Here is a 23,245-nt window from a genome sequence, read left to right on the forward strand (position 1 = left end):
ATTGGAGAAAAAGAGGAAAATTGGAGAAAAAGAGGAAAATTGGAGAATCAGCATCGATCTTTACCTACACTAATATGTACTCCAATGTAGTATTTTGAAAAATTAATGAGAAACTCACCTTGACCAGATTCAGGATAATAACGGGGGAGCCAAACCTTTGGAACATTTGGTCAAAGTGAAGAGCTGCCACGTGAGCAAATGGGTCTGCCTGGTCCACTACAAGGAAACAGAATAAAATGCATTTCACCAAAAGAAATTTGAATTAAGGTAATCATCTCTAAGAACTTTCTTAGATACATGAGTGAGTCAATGCTAAGATAATCTTCTGGATAAGGAGGTAGACTAGTAAAAATAATATGATAAACAATCATTTGATTAGATAAACGAATAGGCGGCCAGGTAAGAGCTTAAATTCAAAGGTAATTTTAATATTGACAATCTTTCTTCATTCAGCTTACACCAAAAAAAAAAGAATGCTGAAGCTGGCAGAGGATTCATGAAGCTTTATAAGGCAAGGTAAGATCTAGAAGTTTGAAAAAGTACACTCGATGGCTAAATGGTCTACTTCTGCTCCTATGTCTTATGATCTTACAAATTCAATTATATATGCATATCAGTAAAAGACCACGTTATCCCAATAGCTGCTTTTTGGATAGGACTGAGATTGTAACGAAAATGTGCATCTTGCACAAATATCATGAGTTCTGCAGCTTAGTAAACTGCAAATTTGTGTTTCAGGTATTGGTCCTTTTTTAAATGGTTTATATCAATTGACTTGTAATTTTTCGAAAGATGCTGCATGACCTGCTAAGCCTCTCCAGTGTTTTCTGTTCTTAGTTCAGATTTTCATCATCTGTAGAACTTTGTTTATTGACTTTTTAAGTTCATTGTGCTGGAAATAAGGTGGTTTATTTAGCATTAATTATGCTGAAGTAGAAGCTGTCTTGTAAAGCACTACAGCAAACTAATTGCCAGAATTCTTTTTAAAAATTTAGTCATGGGACGTGGGCATAACTGGCTAGACCACCATTTATCACCCCGTTCTAATTATACTGTAGAAGATGGCTGTCTCTTGAACCATTGTAGTCCTTGGGATATAGGAAATGCACTGGTTAAAAAGGGAGCTCCAAGATTCTGACCCACAACAGTGGAGAAATGTGAAAAAGCTGATGTTGTACCTGCGTGGAACGACATGACTTCTTTCAAAATCCCACAGTTCATAGGACTTTTCCTGAACCCTAAAATCCAGGTGTTTACATCAACTCTTGGAACCTCTTCCTGAGTTCTGAATGCACAGAGCCCTTGGCCCTCAGTTGTCTCCACAGCTTTACAGCTTTCAGAGCCTGCCTTGAAGCCTGATTCAGTTTCTATCTTTACTTCCAACTGACTGTGACCCAGGAACTGTTCTTCAGTAACCCCTGAAGTGTTTTGAGTTACACACTGAAAACCCTGCATCAAACCCTCCCATTGTGGCAAATTTAAATATAACTAATAATTTGGAAGAGTCAATTGTAGCAACCTCCCACAGCTGTCTGTTCCCTAAATGTTACAATGTTTGTGTCACACAGCACAAATTGCACATAGAAAAAGATGTACGTACAAAAGTCACCCTGTGTGTGGACCATAAGACTCTCGACTTAAATCAGGTGGAACGCAAACTCATATTCTTGAATTTTCAACATAACAAAATATATGGTAACACAACCAGCACAGAAATTACAACTGTTTACAAGGTTCACGAATGGTGCAATTAGAGGTAGGCAATAAATACATTTAGTCAGCATCCCTCATGTCTGAGCACAAATTTATAATGATAAAAGCTGAAAAGTTTGGTTTAGCTAAGTGAGACATTTACCAAATTATTCGATACCTACATGTAATAGGTGGTTTAGGCATCATTGTGGAAATGTCCTGAGACCAGTACAGTGGAACAGAACCTCGAACCTGTACATAGGAAGAGTAACTTCCAGCAGAAAAGGACATCACAGAAGCATCGTGAATTATCTGTTCAGTCTCCACTTCATTTGCCACATCTCCCTGGGAAAGGGAAAAATATCAACAAGGTTTTACGTCATTAATACAACTTTAAATATTTTATTTATTCATGGGATATGGGTAACACTTTAGTTTGAACAAGGTTTCTGCAATTTGCATTGATATACCTGACAATTTGCACCCCTTTTTAGGAAACGTGTTCCAGCAAATCTGCAGGATCTTCTGGCTATCAAAGTAACATAAACTGGTCTGCCATAGATCAGCATTTCTGACAGTGAAGTTAAAGAAAGCTGAGGAGAAACTATCTTCGTATGATTTACTTCACATGAACTATATAATGAAATACAGGTCAAAATTGCCTAGCTAATAATAATTGTGATCTAAGTGGTGATTTTGTAAACATTACGGAATAGAATCAGCTAATTTTGGAAAGCAATAATGCACTTCACAAACAGGGATGTGGAGAACGACTCTCAAAATTTTAAGTGACCTGAAATACGGTACAGGTATATAATTTTGTTTTGGTGAGGATTTTGGAAGTGTTTTCACTTTTCATTTTGAGTTTCATCATCCAACAAATATCAGAGGTAAAACGGAGACAAGAGCAATACAAATCAGAGAATCAACATGGTTTTGTGAAAAGGAAATTGTATTTGACTAATTTATTAGAGTTCTCTGAAAAATGAACAAACAAGGTGAGTAAAGGCAAACATGTAGATGTGGTGTACCTCAATTTTCATAAGGTCCACATCAAAGGCTACAACATAACAGCTTATGGATGGATACAAGATCTGTTAGCCATAAGGAAACAGTGAATCGGGATAAATGGGTTATTTTCAGGTGGGGAGCTTGGATCAGTGCTTGGGGCCTCAATAATCTAGATCAACAACTTTGATGATGGAATCTAATGTATGGAGCTAAATTTACTGATGACACAAACAGGATAGAAGGATGATAAGTAAATAAATAGGATAGAAAGTTGTCAAGAGGTCATAAGGAGTCTAAACAGATTTATTTAGTGAATCAGCAAAAAAAATTAGCAGAGGAAGTATATGTGAAAAAATGTGAAGCTGGTCATGTTGGTAAGAAAACTAGAAAAACAGTATTTTTTTTTTTAATAGAATCCCTACAGTGTGGAAACAGCCCCTTTGGCCCAACAAGTCCACGCCGACCCTCAGAGCATCCACTCAACCCATGCCCCTATAACCTACCTAATGTACAAATCCCTGAACACTACGGGCAATTTAGCATGACCAATCCACCTACCCATCTTTGGACTGTGGGAGGAAACCGGAGCATCCGGAGGAAACTCATGCAGACATGGGGAGAATGGGCAAACTCCACACAGACAGTCACCAGAGGGTGGAACTGAACTCGGGTCTCTGGCGCTGTGAGGCAACAGTGCTAACCACTGTGCCATCCACTTGAATGGAGGGAGATTGCAAAACTCTGTAATTTAGAGATCTGCGTGCCTTGGTACTCAAAATAAGATAATTATATGCAAACGTAGCAAGGGATTAGGAAGGCAAGCGGGATATTAAAATGTATTGGAAGGATGATTGAGTGTAAGAGTATGGAAGTGTTGCTGCAGTTGTACAAGACTTTAGACACCATCTGAAGTACAATTTTGGTCTCCTTACCCAAGGAGGAATATAACTCTTTTAAAAGCAACTCAGAGAAGATTCACTCAACTCATTCCTGGGATGAAAGGGTTATCTTATGAGGAAGATTTGAGCAGGTTGAGCCAGAATCCACTGGGACTTAGAAGAATGAGAAGGTGATCTTATTTGAACATAGTTGATCCTGTGGGAACGTGACAGTTTTAGTGTCAGAAGTTTTCCATTCTGGGAGAGTCACAAACTAGAGGAGACAGTTCAAAAATTAGGATCTCCCATTTAAGATGGAGCTAACAGGAAATTTTCTCTCTCTTTCAGTCATTTGTGTGGGGATTTCTCGTCCCCATTATCCACAACACGTTACTGCCTCAAAGAACCCCAAAATAATGGTTAAACATGACTTCTCTTTCACAAATACATGTTGACTATGCAAAATTATCTTAAAGATATCTAAGGGTTCTACTTTGATTTCTTAAATCATAGCTTTTTACTCCTAGCCTTTTCCTTATGATGTTAAGCTAATTGGCCTGTGGTTGCCTGCTTTCTGTCTTCCTCCATATTGAACAAAGGTGTACTATCTTCCAATCTATTCGATTGTCCTTGAATCTGGGGAGTTTGGGAAAATTAAAACTAATATATCGACTATCTCACTTTCCTTTTAATATCCTAGAACGAATAAGGATTGACGAAATTGTCAGCCCAGACCTCCCAACAATTTAAAAACTGAAAGAACTGTAGATTCTGCAAATCAGAGACAAAATTAGAAATTCTGGAAAAGCTCAGCAGGTCTGGTGGCATCTACGGAGAGAAATCAGAGTTAACGTTTCGGGTTGAGTGACCCTTCCTCAGAAATGATGGCAGCTTGGAAATTGTTGGTTTTAATGCAGAAGATGGGGTGGAGAGAGGGGGTAAGGAGAAATTGATAGGTGGGGATGCAGCCCAAAGAGAGAGAAGAACAGTTGGACAGACAAAAAAAGAGTGGATAATGATCTGGCTAGTTGGGTGAATAGCCATTAACGGGGACGTTAGTAGAATCGAGTACAACAGTCAGGATGTCACTTTGCAGCTTTATAAGACTTTGGTTAGGATGCACTTAGAGCACTGCATTCAATTCTGGTTGCCTCATTACAGGAAGGATGTAGAGGCTTTGGAGACAGTGCAGAAGAAGTTTATCAGGATGCTGCCTGGATTGGAGGGTATGAGCTATAAGAAGAGGCTAGAAAAGCTCAGGTTGTTTTCTCTTGAATAGCGACAGCTGAGGGGAGACTAGAGAGAAGTCGATAAAGTTATGATGTGGAGGTGCCAGTGTTGGACTGGGATAGACAAGGTCAGAAATTAGACAACACCAGGTTATAGTCCAACAGGTTTATTTGAAATCACAAGCTTTTGGAGCATTACCCCTTCATCAGGTGAAATGAGAGAGAAGCACACAGGCACAGAATTTATACATAGAGAGATAGTGTGAGTGGGGTGTCGTCAGGCCAAATAATAGATCTCTGCTGGTGATCAAGAGTGTTGGACAGTGTGAGTAAAGTGGCAACTGCTAAATAACAAATGAAGGGATGACCAATAATCTGATTAAAGGAGGCAGAAAGATTAAAAAAAAATTAAAAATAAGATGGTGTTGGAAACAAACCAAATGACTAGAATAACATAATAGGTATAATATTGAGGGTTTAACCAAAGTAACAAGCAATCCAAAATAGTACAAACTAATTAAGGTAGAGAGATCATAACAATTTATGAAGGTGATGGTGTCAAAACAGGACAGTAAAGGAAGATTTTACAGATACAGAAGTGTGGTGGGGTCACATGTAGTGCAACATGAACCCAAGATCGCGGTTGAGGCTGATGTTGTCCTGAAGGCTGGGTATTTTGCTGTGAACAATGGTCTGTTTAAGGTTTGGCAGTTGTTTGAAGGCAAGAAGTGAGGGCATAAGGATGACCTTGGTGGGATACTTCATCATTAAATGACATGTTGAAGGCTGTGAAGAACATGGCATAGTTTCTTTGCTCCAGCGAAGTACTGGACAATGAAGGGTACTCTATCAGTCGTGTCCTGTGTCTATCTTTTGAGGAGGTCACTGTGATTTTTCATCGTGGCACATCGGAACTGGTGACTGATGAGCTGAGCATCGTATCCTGATTTTTATGAGGGCATCCTTCAAAATCTTTAGGTGTCCGTTGCGTTCCTCCTTATTGGAGCAGATCCTGTGTACCTGCAGGGCTTGTTCATAGGAAATGGATTCTTTAACATGCTTAGTGTGGAACTCAGGAAGTGCAGCACCCTGAGGTTATCCATGGGCTTGTGGTAGAGTGAGGTACTGAGGTGTCCATCCTTGATGCAGATGCATGTCAAAGAATGAAACTGATTCTGAAGAGTAGTCCATGGTAATTCTGATGGTGGGATGAAACTTGTGGTTATCACTATGCAGTCATTTCAGTGATTCATCGCCATGAGTCCAAAGGAAGAAAACGTTGACGTATCTGATGTATAGCATTGGTTGGATGGTGTTCCCACATAAGAACGGGGTACAATGCAGGCAAGGATGCCTTGAGGTATGGTAAATTGGCGAGATCATGCAGCCACTACGACAATGGATGAATGGACACCGCGCAACAATCGCCAGACAAGAATGTTCCTCCAAGTCGGGGAACATTTCAGCAGTCAAGAACATTCAGCCTCCAATCTTTGGGTAAGTGACCTCCAAGACAGCCTTCAAGATACACCATAATGCAGAACTGGTGAGCAGAAACTAATAGCCAAGTTCTGTACACATGAAGACGGCCTCAACCGTGGTCTTGGGTTCATGACGTTTTACATGTAACCCCACCATACGGTTCTGTATTCATAAAATCTTCCTTACTGTCCTATTTTAACGCCATCACTTTGATAACTTGTTATGATCTTGCTACCTTAATTAGTTTGTATAGTTTTGGAATATTTGTTACTTTGGTTATACCCTCAGCATGTGGCTCTTACACCTATCAACATGTCATTCCAGTGATTTGGTTTGTCTCCAGCACTATCTTATTTTTAATTTTTTGTAATTATCTCTCTGCCTCAATTAATTTTTTATCCTCTTCACTCATTATTCAGCCGTTGTCAGCTGTTGACACTTTACTCATACCATCTGACACTCTTGATCACCTGCAGAGACTTAATATTCAGCCTACTCACACCATTTGTATGATCTTTTGATCTCTCTGCCTATAAATGCTGTGTATGCTTTTCTTCACTTCATCTGACGACGGGGCAGCGCTTTGAAAGCTGGTGATTTCAAATAAACCTATTGGACTATAACCTGGTGTTGTGTGACTTCTGACTGAAGCCAATTTACATAGCATAATAGTCTGTTTTCTATCAGAGTGCACTGTTTTGTAGAACTCTCGTTTCATTAGATCTACAACGTCTGGGGGTTTGAGGCAGTTGTTGAATAGCTCCCAACACTCAGATAACATATTAAATTTTGAAATTTTAGTAAAGGATACTTGATTGACCACAAAATCCATGAATAATATACAGCAACCAGTTCTGGTGGACAGTAGCTTTCACCTTTTCTAAGATGTAACCATTCCAAGCATATTTGAGGTAGGGCTGATTCAGAATGCCATAGTGCCCAGAAGCTGAAAAGGATAAATATTTTGTTGACTTAAACATCATAACATAAATATGAATTATGACCATATCATGCATTAAAATAGTATACGCTACCAACTGATTACCTGTGGCTTTGTTCCTAGACAGTCTGGAATCTGCACAATGGTTTGATGCTTTTTGTGCTTTCACTGATTTGGAAAGCATAGCACAGAAGCAGGTGCAGCAGTGGAGAATTTCCCATAAGAGTGATCTGGTTTTACTTCATAAAACTGGTGAGTTTATTTTGGGTTATAAAGATCAGCTCCAACTTCAGCAATTTCCATTACAAATTTGCACTTGTTTAGTACCTCATTCTATCAGAAACAGCCCAAGATATTTAACATAGTACAAATTACATTGTAGAATAATAGATTTCAGGGTGGATATGACATTTGCTTTTTTACAGCGGGTACCATAAGTTGCAACAGGTTGAATGTAGTTAGTTATTCACGGTTGTACTTGAAGGAGGTACATTGGCTTGAACTGTGGCTGATTAACAACAGGTGGGGTTAACTAAACAATTGAGAAGTACAAAGCCCATAAAAAGGAAACAATGTAGAATACAAGTGCTCCACAAATACATTTACATTAACTGGGTTGAATATACAAGAGTTGGAGAATCTTTGTAGACTAAATACTGAACAAGTAAGGGTAAGCAGGATGAAATTAGACAATACATGAAAGAGACTTCTGGGTAGAGTAATGGATTTTAAGAAAAACACAATAATTTAAGAAACTGTTAGGCGCATAGGCAGACAGTGGTCAGCGAGGTAAAGGAAACTAAAGCTTCCAAGTTTTTCTGAACTCAGTATTTACAAAAGTAGCAAGCAAATGTTCTGTTTCCAGCTCTGTGCCCGCATTGCTCTGTAAGGATTATTTGGAGATGCAACAAAGCAAGGGCTCACTCTTCAGAAACACCTAGCTTCAGTTCAGAGCTGTCCTCAGAAATCCTGACCAAAACAATGAGCTCACTTTATCAATACTTACAAAGCACAAGTTTTCAATTGTTACAACTTTTACAATTCAAATCTTAAAGTAAAAGAACCCTTTTCTTTTTAAGTCTGGAATTTACAAGTTACCTGTAAAACATTTTCAAATTGACATTTTCCATTAAAATTAATTTTAATTTAAAGTTGTCCCACTTGCTGCAAACAGATATGGTAGAGACTCTGTGCATCATTGTGAACATTTTTCAGCTACTCTGAATACAAATGTGCAATTAGTCTGCAAGTGAAATTAGTATAATTCATGACCTATTAACCATTTTCCAATATGGAAAAAAGCAGCCACATAGTAATCACAGGAGGAAAGGAACAGGCAATCATGCATATCTTTCTAACATTCAACTTGTATTATCATTCAAAAAAGACCTGCATCCATCATGTTTAATACCCACCACTTCCAGCTTGTGCAGTGACACCCTCATCCTCAAAGATGTCAAAACTCTCCTGCCGGCCATGTCCAAAGGTTTGACTTTTTAATCCTTCACTGGGCATTTTCAACAATGTTAGATTGAACTGAAGAGAGTGAGTCAAATCATAGCTATAACTATAGAAAAGAAATAAAATAACACAGTTTACTTTCATTCACAAAAAAATGGTTTTTGCAACGTATCAAAAAATATTTTCCATTACTAATGAAAAGCACCAATCTTATTTAATATTCAAATAAATGTGTATCACATGTACCACAGAAATACTTCTATAAAGCCAATGAAAAGTGTGATCAAAGATTTATATTTTTTGGTTGAAAGTATTTAGATTTTAAACGAGTGGCATATGGGTTTGGTCTATTTGTGTGAAGGGAGTTAGTAATTAACTAGGTCAGTCTTTTTAAAACCAGTATGTATCAGAAAACAGAGATAACAAAGTGTAGAGCTGGATGAACACAGCAGGCCAAGCAGCATCATAGGAGAAGGAAGGCTGACGTTTCGGGCCTAGACCCTTCATCAGAAAATCTTCCTGCTCCTATGATGCTGCTTGACCTGCTGTGTTCATCCAGCTCTACACTTTGTTGTCTCAGATTCTCCAGCATCTGCAGTTCCTACTATCTCTATATCAGAAAACAAATGACTGAAAGCCACCTGAAGTGTTATTGGAAGTTTGTTTATATGATGGGCGGGGGTTAAGACATGAGAGAAAAGAAATAATTAAGTCATTGTCTTAGCATAAGCTAGATTGAGCAGGTTTATTTTAAAGAAAAGATGATTAAAAAGCTTTAGTTCGAAAGAGACCTGACAAAAGCTGAGAATACTTTTTCCTAGAAGATTGTTCAGAGCAGTTCAGGGAATAAGTAACTTCTGTGTAAGGGTTTCAGTTTGTGAAATCTCCCGACCAGGAGTGTTGGTTAGAAATCTATATTGAATCTATACTGGTTCTTCAAAGCTGAGAAAGTCTAAGATTTCAATTGTGTCAATCAAAGGAAGAGTTAAGTCTTTTATATAATATACTTCCTTTCTATTGTTAAAACAGAATTGTCAGCCTGTGCATTTATGTTTTAGTGAAAGATCACCATATTACAACTTTTTTTAAAAAAGTCTGTTTTTAAAACCAGGATTTCATTCCGAGATCTGACTTGTCTAGTAGTATAACCAGCTGGGATGAGAATATAGGCAGTTCTCTCGTACAGTTTAAATGTTGGAATGATGGCCATGTGACTCAGCACTTCTTCAATAGAAAATCAATTCCACGTCAGGGTACAAAATATATCTGTTCTATATCGTCTTATATAGTTTTGCAAAGAATGAAATTAATATTTTCATTCATGCAATGAAGACAATTCCATAAGACAGGTAGCTAAAACTTTCTTCCTAACTGTAGTACCCTCCCTCTTTTGAGGCACCCTGGCCTAGTAATACAAAGGAGAGGTCAATTTCATGAGGGATAATTAGCATTACGTATTCAGTACTTCTAGGAGCTAACTCATTTGTCGTGCCATTTGTCTTATTCATTTTTAAAATCTATTTCAATTTTAATAAGGCAGAAAGATTAGAAATTGAGTTTAGCACCATCATTAGTTTGATTCAACTACTTGTCAAAGAATATGTGGAAATAATTGGGTGAGAAAGGCACCACAACTATGTACAACGTAACAATAATAAAGGAGGAGGAAGGAGGAGTGCGGAAGGGGGATGGGGTGGGGGAGGAAGGATGATGATGAGGAAGAGGAAAGGAGGAGGAGGAAGGAGCAACCAGCTGGTCTGAAAATGGAATCAGTGTTGCACTAAAGGGGCCCTGCACATTTATCCAGTACCAAGATAACTGACTTTACAAAAAGAACAATTTCTAGGGAGTCTAAATCTTTCAGGCAATATTTCACTCCTGTAGAACTAGATTAGAGTCAAAAGGCAACCAGTTAATTTATCTGACTCCTGTAGCAACATTCCATCATTCAACACATTCTTCAGTCATTGGAGTCAGTTCCAACTATTCAAAAATGGAAGGTATATATCCAATTCAGACTTACCAGGGTCATTAATCAAAATATACTTACTACCCTATTTGGTATAAAATTAGAAACTTACCATCACATCAAAATTTACAAGGCAAAATACTGTTTATTCACTGGCAAAGGTAGAGGAACAAATGAAAAAGCAAACAGGAAAAGAAATTGCGCACTCACTCAGGAAAAACACATTGAGACAGGGGGAGGAACCAAGGGCATCTCACTGATAAAAATGTTAAGAACCACATAAGCTCAATAGTTAGAGGTTTGAAAACCTATCCCAGGTAACTATTAAGCAAACGCCCAACTCACTGTTTGCTCCTGCTCCACAGCAACTCGGGCCCACAGGATCAGTAACCCCAACCCAAGACCCCTCCCACCCCGATCACCACCACACACATGGCCCAACTTGTCTCAACATCCACAACTGGATTCTGCTCTCCCTGCCCAGACAAAGACCACTCTTCCCACAAATGTCAGCCCGATCCAACAACACCTCCAACACAATCCTACCAGATCATCACCATCAGAACAGACCAGCAGCCTCCCCATCAACAACTGGCACCATATCACACTGATACAACCCCACCAGATCCATCACCAGGTCCCCTGCAACTCTCACCTCCCTGAAGTCGCCTATCTTCTCTAACCCTCCCACCCCAACCCAGGCACCATCAAACTCATCACTCTAGACCCCATCCATTCCCCCCACCACCTCCTAACCCATGGCCCCAAAGCCCCCAACCCAAAACCCTTACCCATCTGGCACCCTACTCTGTTTGCCAACCTAGCCCTGTAACCTACTCAACCAACCTGGTCCCCTAAACTTACCTCAGCCAATCCACCTCCTCACCTACCTTACTCATTTACTGTTTCACTCACTGTTGTTGGAAATTTAAAGTTCAGATTATAGCATTCACTGCTGTACAAAAAATAATGGGCATGGTTTCGATGATAACATTCTCCACTGCTGGATTCGAGGACTCCTACTGTTTCGCAGTAGGAGACCCATGTCCAGGAATCTCCAGCGCAGAAGTTAACAGGCAAATGGGTATTTTTTTAAAAATCCGATTAGAGCCAGAATTGGAATTACTGGGCCTTTATTCCTTTAGGAACAAAAATAATAATATGCAATGTTAGATTTGACAAATAAAAGCAGCATCTTACCTAAAATAAAAGTTGCTGGAAAGATCCACACTCTGGAAAATTTTCATATACCTAGAAAGAAAATGTCTTTAATGTCTCATTTTACTGGTCTTATATTCAAATATTGAGGGATAGTAATGACAAAGAAACAGACTTTTCCTAACAGAGAAGGCACTTCATTTGACCCAAGTCTTCAGTAACATCAAATTTATTTATCGCTTATAGTCATCGTAGTGACAGTCACTGAATAAAAGCTCTAGTAGCTAAAGGAATCAAGGGATATGGAGGACATTCGGATTGGGTTTTGTGCTTGATCAGCTTTGATCACATTGAATGGTGGAGTAGGCTCGAGGGTCAAATAGCTCCTCTTTTTTTTTTTAAATAAGGGGCAAATCCCAGTGGATCGGGAACAAGGTACCTACTTCCAAATAAAGTTGGAGATTCAGCTTAACAGTTACACAAGAAAGACAACAGAACATACAAAAGTAACTAGTTTTAGATAGCTCCACAAAGGCCTGTATCCCTTTGCCAAGTCACATTTTAGTTACGAGTCTGACCCAGCCAGCTCCTAGAGTGAACAGAACCTCTGACACTCTTGTTTATGTGTCAGTCAGGACTTCCTGACTGGATCAGATTAACAGCCCCAATCAAGGAGCTCATTCTATAAAGTCCACCTGGCTGACCTCACTCCAATCACTACATCCCACCTCCTCTAAGTTCTGTAACTTCTCCTGGGGTGTTTTCACACCAGGTTCAGTTCCTTCAACTCCGCCTTGTATACTGGTGGTGCATAAATTGGACTGTGACACAGCTCCTGCACCTGGAGTGTCTCAGAAGAAATTCATCTTCTGCAGGGGTTAACAGCATTGAGGTTGCGATAGCTGCCGTGTCCATTTCGGCCTTAGAGATTTCTTTGGCGCTAGGCAGAGGGGGAGAATCCATGGGTTTTGGCAGCCTTGCCAGATGTTCTGAGGGGCAGGGTATGTTTTGCTCCTGCCCCATTTGCGGGCTTGCAGCTTTCATGTGGTCATGTTTCTTCTACTTGAACTTTATGCGTCATGGGACCGGACCTCACATCAACCATGCCTCTTACACACGCAGGGCCATTCCCACGGTTTTGACACCAAATTTTGTCCCTTGAAGTAAACTACCTCCCTTGATTAGCGGAGTCTTCTGTCTGGCATTGGTATTCCTAATGCTGTTTCACCTGTGCAACCCACCACCACCACGAACTGCAACCCCACTCCCCGGCCCCGCCTCCGAGGTGCAGATACATCAGGGTTAATCTGGTGCGGAGTCTTCTCCCCATTCACAACTCTGTTTCAGCTGTCCCTGTGAGGGTTGCGTGAGGGTAGTCTTACAATCAAACAGGAACTGGGACAGTGAGTGAAGCTGTAAGCTGTTTTTTTAAGCCTGTCTTCAAAGTCTGGACTCTTTCTGGCAGACCACTGAACGGTAGATGGCGTGGAGCTGTACTTACATGCTGAATGCCATTCAACTTTTGGAAATACTCTAATTACCTACTGGTAAATGGTGGCCCATTGTCTGTGATCAATGCCGCTGGAAGTCCATATATTGCAAAAGATGCTTGCAGCTTTTCAATTGCCATCTCCGTGTTTGACGAATAACCTCAATGCACGTCCAACCACTTTGAATGGGCATCCACAATGACTAAGAACATAGAGCCTATGGAACTCTGGGCACTGCCCACCAATGCAGCTCTGTCGGCATCCAATCCTGGCCATCAGACATAACTTCTCCCCAGCATCTTCATTTTGGAAACTCCTGGATGACCCTGGTGAAGTTTAGCCAGTACCTGGCTGCAACCTTTGTTTAGGACATTTACTCCTGCCTTCCCATAATAATATCACTCTACGGTGATCTTGTCTCGCTAGGTCTAGAAAGGGTTCAATTCTGATTGTGGTGGCCTCTTGGTTTCCCCCATAACCAGCAGCTATTTTTAGTTTTGCCAGGACAGGATCTTTTTTGTGTCCACAGTCTGATATTATTAGTGGTGACTGGAAGGGTGTCCAGAAAATTTAAAATCAGAACAGACTCTCCTAGTGGTAGCAACACAGGTGGGGTCTGGAGCACCTTTGATCACCCTCACCATATCTGCCAATGGGTGTAACCCAGTGTTGTTAGCTCTGTAGCCCAAGTCAGTCACTACAGGCATCCGGAACACACACTTTTCTGTCCTAAGGCGTACAACTTCCTTGAAGAAATGTTAAAGCACAATGTCCAAGTTCTCCAAATGCTCTTTATTAGTCTTCCCATGTCATCCAGAAAAAAAGGTGACCTGCACGTTGTAAAATGTTCTTCATTGTCCACTGGAAAATAGCAAAGGCTGATGATACCCCAAAAGGCAGTCTTGTATACTGGTACGAACCGTTATGGGTATTAATCATAGTATATTTCTGGGAATCCTCATTTCATCACAATTGCAGGTATGCATGGTTCAAGTCCAGCTTCGTGAAGGATAGCCCCTCACTGCCAGTTTTGTAGATAAGTCCTCTATGCAAGGGATTGAGTATTTATCCAGCTGTGAAAAACACTTTACCATTTGCTTGAAGTCCCCACAAAGGCAAACCGAACTGTTGGGTCACAATCGGTACAATCGTTGCTGCACATTCCGCAAACTGGGCTGGTTTGATGACTCCTTCGCTTTCCAGACTCCCGATATCTGCCTCTACTTTTGCATGCAAGGTAAATGTCACTGGGCAGGCCTTGCAAAATCAAGGAATTGCTTCTTGGTCAACACGCAAGTTTGCCTTGACTCTTTTGATAGTCCCTAGACCTTCCTGAAAAATCTACGGGTAAGTGCATTTAATTAGGACTACACTCAGGTAGCCATTTCCTAATCGAAAAATATTGAGCCAATCAACGTGAATCTTTCTCAACCAATTTCGCCTCATCAAGCTTGGGTCCGAGCCTTTTGCTACAATGAGTGGTGATTGATCCAGCTGCTTCTCAAAAGACACCCGAACCAAAGTTGCACTCGTAATCTGATGAGGTTCCCCAGTGTAGGTTTTCAGTCTGGCTGAGGTCTTACGCACACTTAAGGGTAGGATTCCAGAGCAAACTTTGGTAAAGCCTGATTCCACAATCATTGATACAGCCACACTGGCATCGGCCTCCATTAGAACTTGGTGACCACTTGACTGGACGTTTATTTTGATTGGTTCTGATCTTGATGTTGCTAAGCAAGTTAACTGTTCCACCAGCTACAAGTGTACCCTCCAGGGTGCGCACTGTCCTGGATACCAGCCTAGAGTTCTCTTACTCAATTCGGGACCAGAGGGACCCTTTTGTTCTCTTGAATCTGCATACAGGCAGTGACTACAATGGCCTGCCAGTCCAGAGCCTCGAGGAAACTTTAACTGTTTGGCAAAGGTTGGCTTTGTTTTGGGGTTTGGTGGGCTGACCTACAGTCCCTCTGTTCAGGGTATGTCTCGAGTGAGGCTATGCAATTACCTTCACTCAAGTTGTGTTCGCCAAGGTCAGTCAGCCTGGTCAGGGTATCCACCTCCATCGGAGTATCCTGTAACTCTAAGTTCCACTTGTCCATTTTCTAATGGCAAGATCAGTTGTAGTGCCCGTTTGAAGTCCAGTTGGGCTTCAGCTAGTAGTTGCTTTGCATGGTCACATCAGTAATCCCACATACCAAACGAAGTCTCAGCATCTCACGTTAGGATGTGTGAAAATACAATGAAGGGATTTGTACAGGAGGATTAGAATTTTAAATTCAATCCATTGGAGATGATGAGAGTCAAATGGAACTGAACAAGGATGAAATGGCAGTTAGGCCTGGCTTAGTATGGAATGGATGTGAACACTGAAGATAAGGTCAGGTCAATAAACAGACTCCGTAAGGAAAATGTTTAGGAGATGTACGAAGGGAGGAGTAAAAGTAACAAGCAAGAATTTGCAGGTAGTGGTCAAAGTAGCAGCTTGTCAATAGTAAGGTGAAGGTGCAAACACACAAACCACATTAGTCTAAACACAATGATGTTTTGCACATCAACACAATGATAACAAATGTCAGAGTTTTCAGAAGCACTCAACAGTCCTTCCTGTGTGATGACTCACCAGATAAATACTGATGAAGCATGAAGTTCCTATGCTCAACCAGCTTTTGAAGAAACCTAAAACAGGTAACAATATCATGCTAAGGCAATTGTGCAGAAGACAGCCAGCTCCTGCACCAAAAACTACGCAATCAATTTCTATAAGGAAATACTTTGCGCTATGTATGACCGTATCATAAAGAACACTTGACTCTACCATCACCAAATCTGCTCTTCTGAAATTCACACATGGGAAGCACTTACTGACAATTACAAGCAAATGGCTTGCTGGATAGAATACTACTCTGAGATATACTCACACGAGATAGGTCTCTTTCTGCCTGTGCTTGAAGATCCTCTGCAGCTATCGTTTGTGGACTTAATGTAGAACCCTCATTTCTTAAGCTTGAAAGTCCACTGACTCTCTAGCAATAAGAAAAGCACTTAGAAAGGATGGAACACCATTTCAGCAACTCAAGGAAAAGTCCCACTTGCTATCCTACTCCAAGATGTTCTACTGGAGAGACAGTTCTGTTCCACAGGATATGCATGACACAAACATCGTCACTTCATACAAGAAAAAAAAGGCATGCAACAACCACTTGATTGATTGATTTATTGTCACGTATACCTAAGTACAGTGAACGGCTTTGTTTGCGAGCAGTACAGGCAGATCATAATAAGCAAGGACATACAGATCATAGGGTGTAAAATGCTTGGACAGAGTGAGGCATACAGGTTAAACCGCAAGGAACACGTGTGAGGCAAAATCAATATTAACAAAATCCGCATTATTTGAAGTTACAAAGTCCATTTATCAGTCTAATAATGGCAGGGAAGAAGCTGTTCCTGAACCTGCTGGTATCTTCTATCCGACGGATGAGGTTGTAGGAGCACATTACCAGAGTGGGTAGATCTTTGATGACACTGGTAGCCTTTCAGCTGCAACGAGAGGTGTAAATTGAGTCAGTGGATGGGAGGCTGGCTTCCGTGATGGTCTGGGCTGTGCGCACAATCTTCTGTAGTTTCTTACGGTCCTGAGCAGAGCAGTTGCCATACCAGACTATTACATGCCCAGACTTACTATGGTGCATCTGTAAAAGTTGGTGAGGGTCCTTATGGACGTGCCAATTTTCCTGAACTGCCTGATGAAGAGGCAGCATTGTTACGCCTTCTTGACCGCTGCATCTACGTGGAAAGTCTGGGACAGGTTGTTGGTTATTGTCACTCGTAGGAACTTGATGGTCTCAACTCTCTCAACCTCTGCTTCGTTGATGTAGATGGAGGTGCGTTTTCCTCCTTTCCTTCTGAAGTCAACGATCTTTTTGTTTTGCCGACATTAAGAGAAAGGTTGTTATCATTGCACCACATCACCAAACTCTCTATCTCCTTTCTATATTCTGACTCATCTTTGTTTGATAGCCAGCCTACTGCGGTGGCGTCGTCAGCAACGTTGTAGATGGTGTTTGTTTGTAATTTGGCTACACAGTTGTGGGTGTACAGGGAGTACAGCAGGGGACTGATAATGCATCCTTGGTTGTGGGGGATCCACTGTGGAGTGTTATCGTGGAGGAGGTGCAATTATCTATCTTCACTGATTGGGTCAGGAAGCTGAGGATCCAGTTGCAGAGGGTGGAGCCAAGACCTAGGTCTCGGAGTTTTGAGATCAGTCTGGAGGGGATAATGGTATTGGAGGTGGAGCTGTAGTCGATGAGTGGGAGTTTGACATAGGTGCCCTTGTTGTCCAAATATTCCAGGGATGTGTACAGGCCTATGGAATGGCATCCGCTGTGGACTTGTTATGTTGGTAGGCAAATTGCAGGGGATCAAGGCAGGCTGGGAGGCTAGAGTCAATGTGGGCCATGACCAGCCTCTCGAAGCACTTCATGGTTATGGAGGTCAGAGCCACTGGGCGGTAGTCATTAAGGTATGTTGCATGTGCTTTCTTAGGCACTGAGATGATGGTAGTCTACTTGAAGCGGGAGGGGGCTTCAGCTTGTAGAAGAGAGAGGTTGAAGATGTCAGTGAATACATCCGCCAGCATTTCTGCACAGGATTTAACTGCACACCAGGGTTTCTGTCTGGACCCGGATGCTTTCCTTGGGTGATTCTCAGGAAGACCGATCTGACATCTGCAGCGGTGACAGAGAGCACAGGTGCGTCCAGGGCTATCAAGGCAGGTGAAACAGCACCGCTGGCATTCTGCTCGAACTAAGTATAGAAAACGCTGACCACATCAGGGAGGAATGTGTCTTTGTTTGCTATCTTGCTCTGCTTCATTTTGTATCCCATTATGTTGTTTAGGCCTTGCCACAGGCGGCAGGTGTCTGTATGGCTGCTTTGGGCCTCTAACTTGATCCGGTACTGCCTCCTGGCATCTCTGATGGCGTTACAGGAGGTCAGTACAGATCTGGGCTGTCCGACTTGAATGCTGCACAGTTGGTCTTCAGGAGGGAGTGGATTTCCCAGTTCAGCCAAGGTTTCTGGTTGGGGAACACCCGAATTGACTTCTTTGGTACACAGTCCTCCACGTGTTTACTGATAAAGTCCGTGATAGTGTACTCGTCCAGGTTCTCTGCTGAGTACTTGAATACGGTCAAGTCCACCGATCCCAAGCAGTCCTGGAGACACGCTTCTGCTGCCTCGGACCAGCACTGTATTTCCTTCTGTGAAGGATCCTCCAGTTTCAGCTTCTGCTTGTAAGCTGGGAGGAGGAACACTGTGTTGTGATCTGATTTTCCAAAGTGTGGACGGGGGATGGAGCAGTAGGCGTCTTCGATGGTTACGTAGCTGTGGTGCAGGGTGTTCAGTCCTCTCATGGGGAAAATGTTTTGGTGGTACTTTGGCAGCACGCTCAAGGTTAGCTTGGTTGAGTCGCCGGTTGAATAAGGCCTCAGGAAATTTCGTCTCCAGAGCATTTGTGCCGGTGTAAATTTTGTCTAGGGCATTCTTCACATCTGCATGGGGTGGTACGTAGACTAAGAATGGAGGACGTGAACTTCTGCGGCAGATAGTAGAGACAGCATTTTATTGTAAGGTATTGCGCATCTCACTCCTCAGTGTCATGAGGACGATCTTTGTCACAGTCATTTCAAAGAGGTTCCCCTGACTAGCCAACAGAATGTACCTGGAGACACAATATGGCTTCACAGCAGCAGATCCATAAAAGACACGATCTTCTCCCAATGTAACCTTCCAGAGTAGTGCAAAGAGCAGAAACCACAGTAATTTCCTTTTAATGAACTCACAAAATAATTTGTCATTCAACAGATCAGCTCTCTACTAGATACTAGGCTTAAGTGGTTGACATTTCAAGCTTCACCGTTTCAATTAGTCCTTCCACGATAACATGCATGGCACCATTCAGTTCAAATTTCTGACAGTTTTGTGATTAACAATAGGTGAAACAGGGTTGCGTTCGTGCCCCCAAACTGTTTTGTATCATTCTCTGTTTATTTTTATTCAGCAAGTAGAAATCCCTGAAGCCAAGAGACAGGTCTTCTTACTTGCCAAGTTTATGTTGATTAGCCTGCCTCTTACTTTGTAGACGGGACACTCTTCAGTAATGTGCAGCATTGTTTATGTCTTTCTACAAATGCATAATATGTTTGTATGTAGACCCTAATGATGAATATTGGCTGCTCAGAGGCCCTCATCTGTCCTGAAACTGTTTAGAAAAGTTCATTCTCAGTATGGTTATTCAAAGCTTGCCATTTGACAGATGGGCTTTGTCATAAGAAAGTTGTTAATATGTTGCTGTGTTTTCCAGTCTGTTATCCAAACAATATTATGCTTTTCCTGCTGACATGGAAGGAACGTTTCATCAGTTGGGAAACATCTCAATCTATTGGGCAGCACGATAGCACAATCGTTAGCGCTGTTGCCTCCCAGGGCTAAGGACCGGGTTTGACTCTAGCTTCTGCTGACATTCTGTGTGGAATTTGCACATTCACCTCATGTCTGCACGAGTTTCCTCCGGGTGCTCTGGTTTCCTCCCACAGTCCAAAGATGTGCAGGTTAGGTGCTAACTTGCCCATAGCCATAGGAAATACAGGCTTACAGGGATAGGGTAGGGGCATAGGCCTGACTGGGGTGCTCTTCGAGGGTTGGTGTGGACTTGATAGGCCAACAACCTGCTTCTACACTGTAGGGATTCTATGATTCTATTAAGACTGAAAACCAAGAGAAAAAAGTGTAGCACATTCTGATCAAAGAACTTTTGAATGTTGATTATGCTGTACTAGTTACCCAAATAGAAGGCCAGCACCAAAGATTCATGGATCATCTGTCCTCACGCAACTGACAAAACAGGCATGGAGAACAAACTGATACGCAGGGCCAAGATGCTATCTAGAGGGCCCATATCTGCAGCAAGTTGATATATGGAGCAAAGCCGAACAAAAAAAGCTCAATAACCTCCATCGCTGGCGTTTAATGATATATTCTTGGCATCATATGAAAACAAAATCACCAGTGAAATAGTACTTTCTAGGGCAAACATGCCGAGCATGCTAGCACCAATCAAGTTATGACAATTTTATTGGATTGGGTACTTGAGCAGGATGGTAGATAGCTGCATCCTATAGGATATGCTATAGAGGAGACAGCCAAGGTCAAAAGAGACCAGCAATGCACTCAAAGCTCCAATTCATGGATCCTGTCAAAAGATATGAAAGCTCCATAACATCAATTACAACAAGTGGGATCTTTGGCTGACAGTGGTTACAAATGACAACACTAACTGTGAGCAAGAATTTGTCACCATGATGACAAGTGGTTTTGGAAACTCCAAAAGCAAATGTCAGATCAGCAAAGATCTCAAAGACGATGCCAAAGAAAAGATCATCCTGCACCACTGGGAAGGGAGAAATTAACATGTTGTCATAGAAACACAACATAGGAACTGGAGTAGGCCATTTGGCTCTTCCAACATGCTCCGCCATTCATTATGATCATGGCTGATAATCCATCTCAACAGCCGGTTACCACTTTTCCCTTTGATCCCTTTAGCTACAAATCATACCATGTTTTCATCTCGACTGTTTTCAGTAGTAGTGAATTCCACAGGCTCACCAGTTTCTGGGTGAAGAAATTTCTTTTCATCTCAGTCCCAAATGGTTTATTCTACCTATCACTTTCCTTATTCCCTTCTCTGTATTTGTCCTTGTCCTTAATTCTCCTTCTTCTGGCTCCTTGCATAGGTTCCCTCCCCCTGGCATTTTAGTTTAAAATCTCCCCAGTCATTCCAGCAAATGTGCTCTAGGACATTAGTCCTAGTCTTGCCCAGGTGTAACCCATTCAGTTTGTACTGGCCACACCTTCCCCAGAACTGGTCTCAATGACCCAGAAATCTGAAACCGCCTCTCTTGAACCATTTCTTCAGACACATGTTCATCTGATAGACCCTGCTATTTCTATTCTGACTAGCACTTGGCAATGGTAATAATCCTAATGTCACCTCCTTTGAGGTCCTGCTTTTCAACTTACTTCCTAACTTCCTGTATTGTGCTTTTAAGACCTCTTCCCTATGTTTATCTATGTTGTACCATGACCACTGGCTGTTCAAACTCCCCCTCCAGAACATCATGTAGGTACCCTGAAGCACCCTATCCTGGTGTCTCATTTGCGGCCACAGAAATGCCTGTCTATTCTTTTTATAATTGAATCCTCCATAATTATTGCATTCCCACACTTTTTAATCCTCCTCTGTGCAGCACTGCCAACCATGGTGCAAGTATTTTGGCTATTGTTGCCTTCCCCTGAGAGACCATTCCGCTCAAGAGTGTCCAAAGCAGTATGTCTGTTTTCAGGCATTTCACCCTGTGGCAGACTTCACATTTCCAGAATTGGCTTGTTCTGCAATCAGAAACAGTATGGCAGGTGATCCCATCTGACCTCACTAAGGTTCTGAGCTACACTCATCGTCACGTACATATGGAAGGATGTCAATCAAACAAGAGCTAAAAGCTGTGAAAACAGTAGTCTTGGTAAAAGTAGTATACAGGGTTTTAAGTTATCCAAATCAGCATTAGTTTATTGCAGGACTGTCCTCGATCTGTTTAAATTGTTCGGTGCTCACTTACTTTGTTTCATCTGGATGGGCAATTTTAACCGAGTCATTTGGGATGTAGACCATGTTGGTGTCTTCTATTTTATAAATTGAATGGCCACCAATATCTGCAACTTTTCTTCGTTTAGTTATTAGTACAATGTAGTATCCTTCTAAAAATCTGACAAATCCTGTATGAGATAAATATAAATTGTTAGCCTTCAACAATATTGGAACTTTGTATTCTAACAAAAATCAAACCACGTACAATAACAGACAAATTTACTGCATCTTAGTTTAAACAAAATTCTTGATGGCTCAGTGGAGGGAAATTGTGGCACTAAATTGAACAATACAGGAGGAAGATTACATATTCACTCTCTCATTTCTACCAAGGTATCGCTTTCAACCGGGGCAGTCATACACATAACAGCTAGCCTTATTAACCCTGCGATTGGCAGTGAAGGGTAGGAGTTAAAAATGTGAAAAGAAAATTAAAGGAAATGCTCAGATTTGAAAGTAAATTTATTAAATAGGCTAGAAATTAAATCGGTGGTAGGAGACGGAGTAGGGATAAGGGAACATGCACTAATTGGTGAGATGTAAGAAGTTCCCAGGGATCTGTTCTTGGACTTCAGATTTTCAGCATCCAAATCAAATGTTTTGGATGAAGAAATAGAAGGTTGTTTCTCCAGGTTTGCAGATGATACAATGTCAGAAAGCACGGTAAGTTGTTCAGGAGCGTGTGGGAATTTTCAAATGGGCAAACAAATCAAAAGAATTGAAAATCTATAGCAAATAGACTTCAATGTGGGAATGTAAGATGGCAGGACCCAGGAATGACAGACGGGACTAATTCTTTAATGCTGAGAAGTAAACTACGGAGGAACACAGAGATTGGAGTGTCATTGTGCACAAATCACTAAAAACTAATGGATAGGTACAAAAAACATTAATTAGACACTTGCCTTTATTTAAAAGGAAATGATGTTAATAATTATGTATTAGTTACACAGACTCTGAAGTGCTTTGTTGAGTTTTTGGACACAACATCTCAATAAGGGATTACTGGCCTTACAGGTGGCGTAGTACATATTGAATAAAGCTAAGGTAGGTCATGAAGGGTTAACTTATGAAGACATAATGCACAAAACAGACCTGTAGTTTCCAGAGCTTAGAGGCTGAGGAGTAAGCTAATGTTTAAAATAACACAACAATTTGCTTGGGTAGTTAGTTACTACTCTGAACGCAGGAATCCAGAATAATTGAGCACAAACTTAAAAAAAAA

The 23,245-nt window shown here is 41.3% G+C and overlaps 1 protein-coding gene across 5 annotated transcripts in view; it reads right to left on the reverse strand.

Moving 5' to 3' along the window:
- fig4a (FIG4 phosphoinositide 5-phosphatase a) overlaps positions 1-23,245 on the reverse strand; it is a 106,931-nt gene that overhangs the window by 66,452 nt on the left and 17,234 nt on the right. For all 5 annotated transcript variants that reach the window (XM_048596818.1, XM_048596822.1, XM_048596821.1 and 2 more), the window contains 7 exons: positions 21,992-22,148; positions 11,863-11,913; positions 8,648-8,799; positions 7,104-7,238; positions 2,163-2,263; positions 1,875-2,037; positions 119-216 (listed from right to left, as the gene is read on the reverse strand). In XM_048596818.1, coding sequence (XP_048452775.1) covers positions 119-216; positions 1,875-2,037; positions 2,163-2,263; positions 7,104-7,238; positions 8,648-8,799; positions 11,863-11,913; positions 21,992-22,148 — 857 coding nt within the window. The remainder of the gene's footprint in view (positions 1-118; positions 217-1,874; positions 2,038-2,162; positions 2,264-7,103; positions 7,239-8,647; positions 8,800-11,862; positions 11,914-21,991; positions 22,149-23,245) is intronic.

The sequence above is a fragment of the Rhincodon typus genome, chromosome 5, assembly GCF_021869965.1.
Source record: "Rhincodon typus isolate 14 chromosome 5, sRhiTyp1.1, whole genome shotgun sequence".
NCBI lineage: Eukaryota > Metazoa > Chordata > Chondrichthyes > Orectolobiformes > Rhincodontidae > Rhincodon > Rhincodon typus.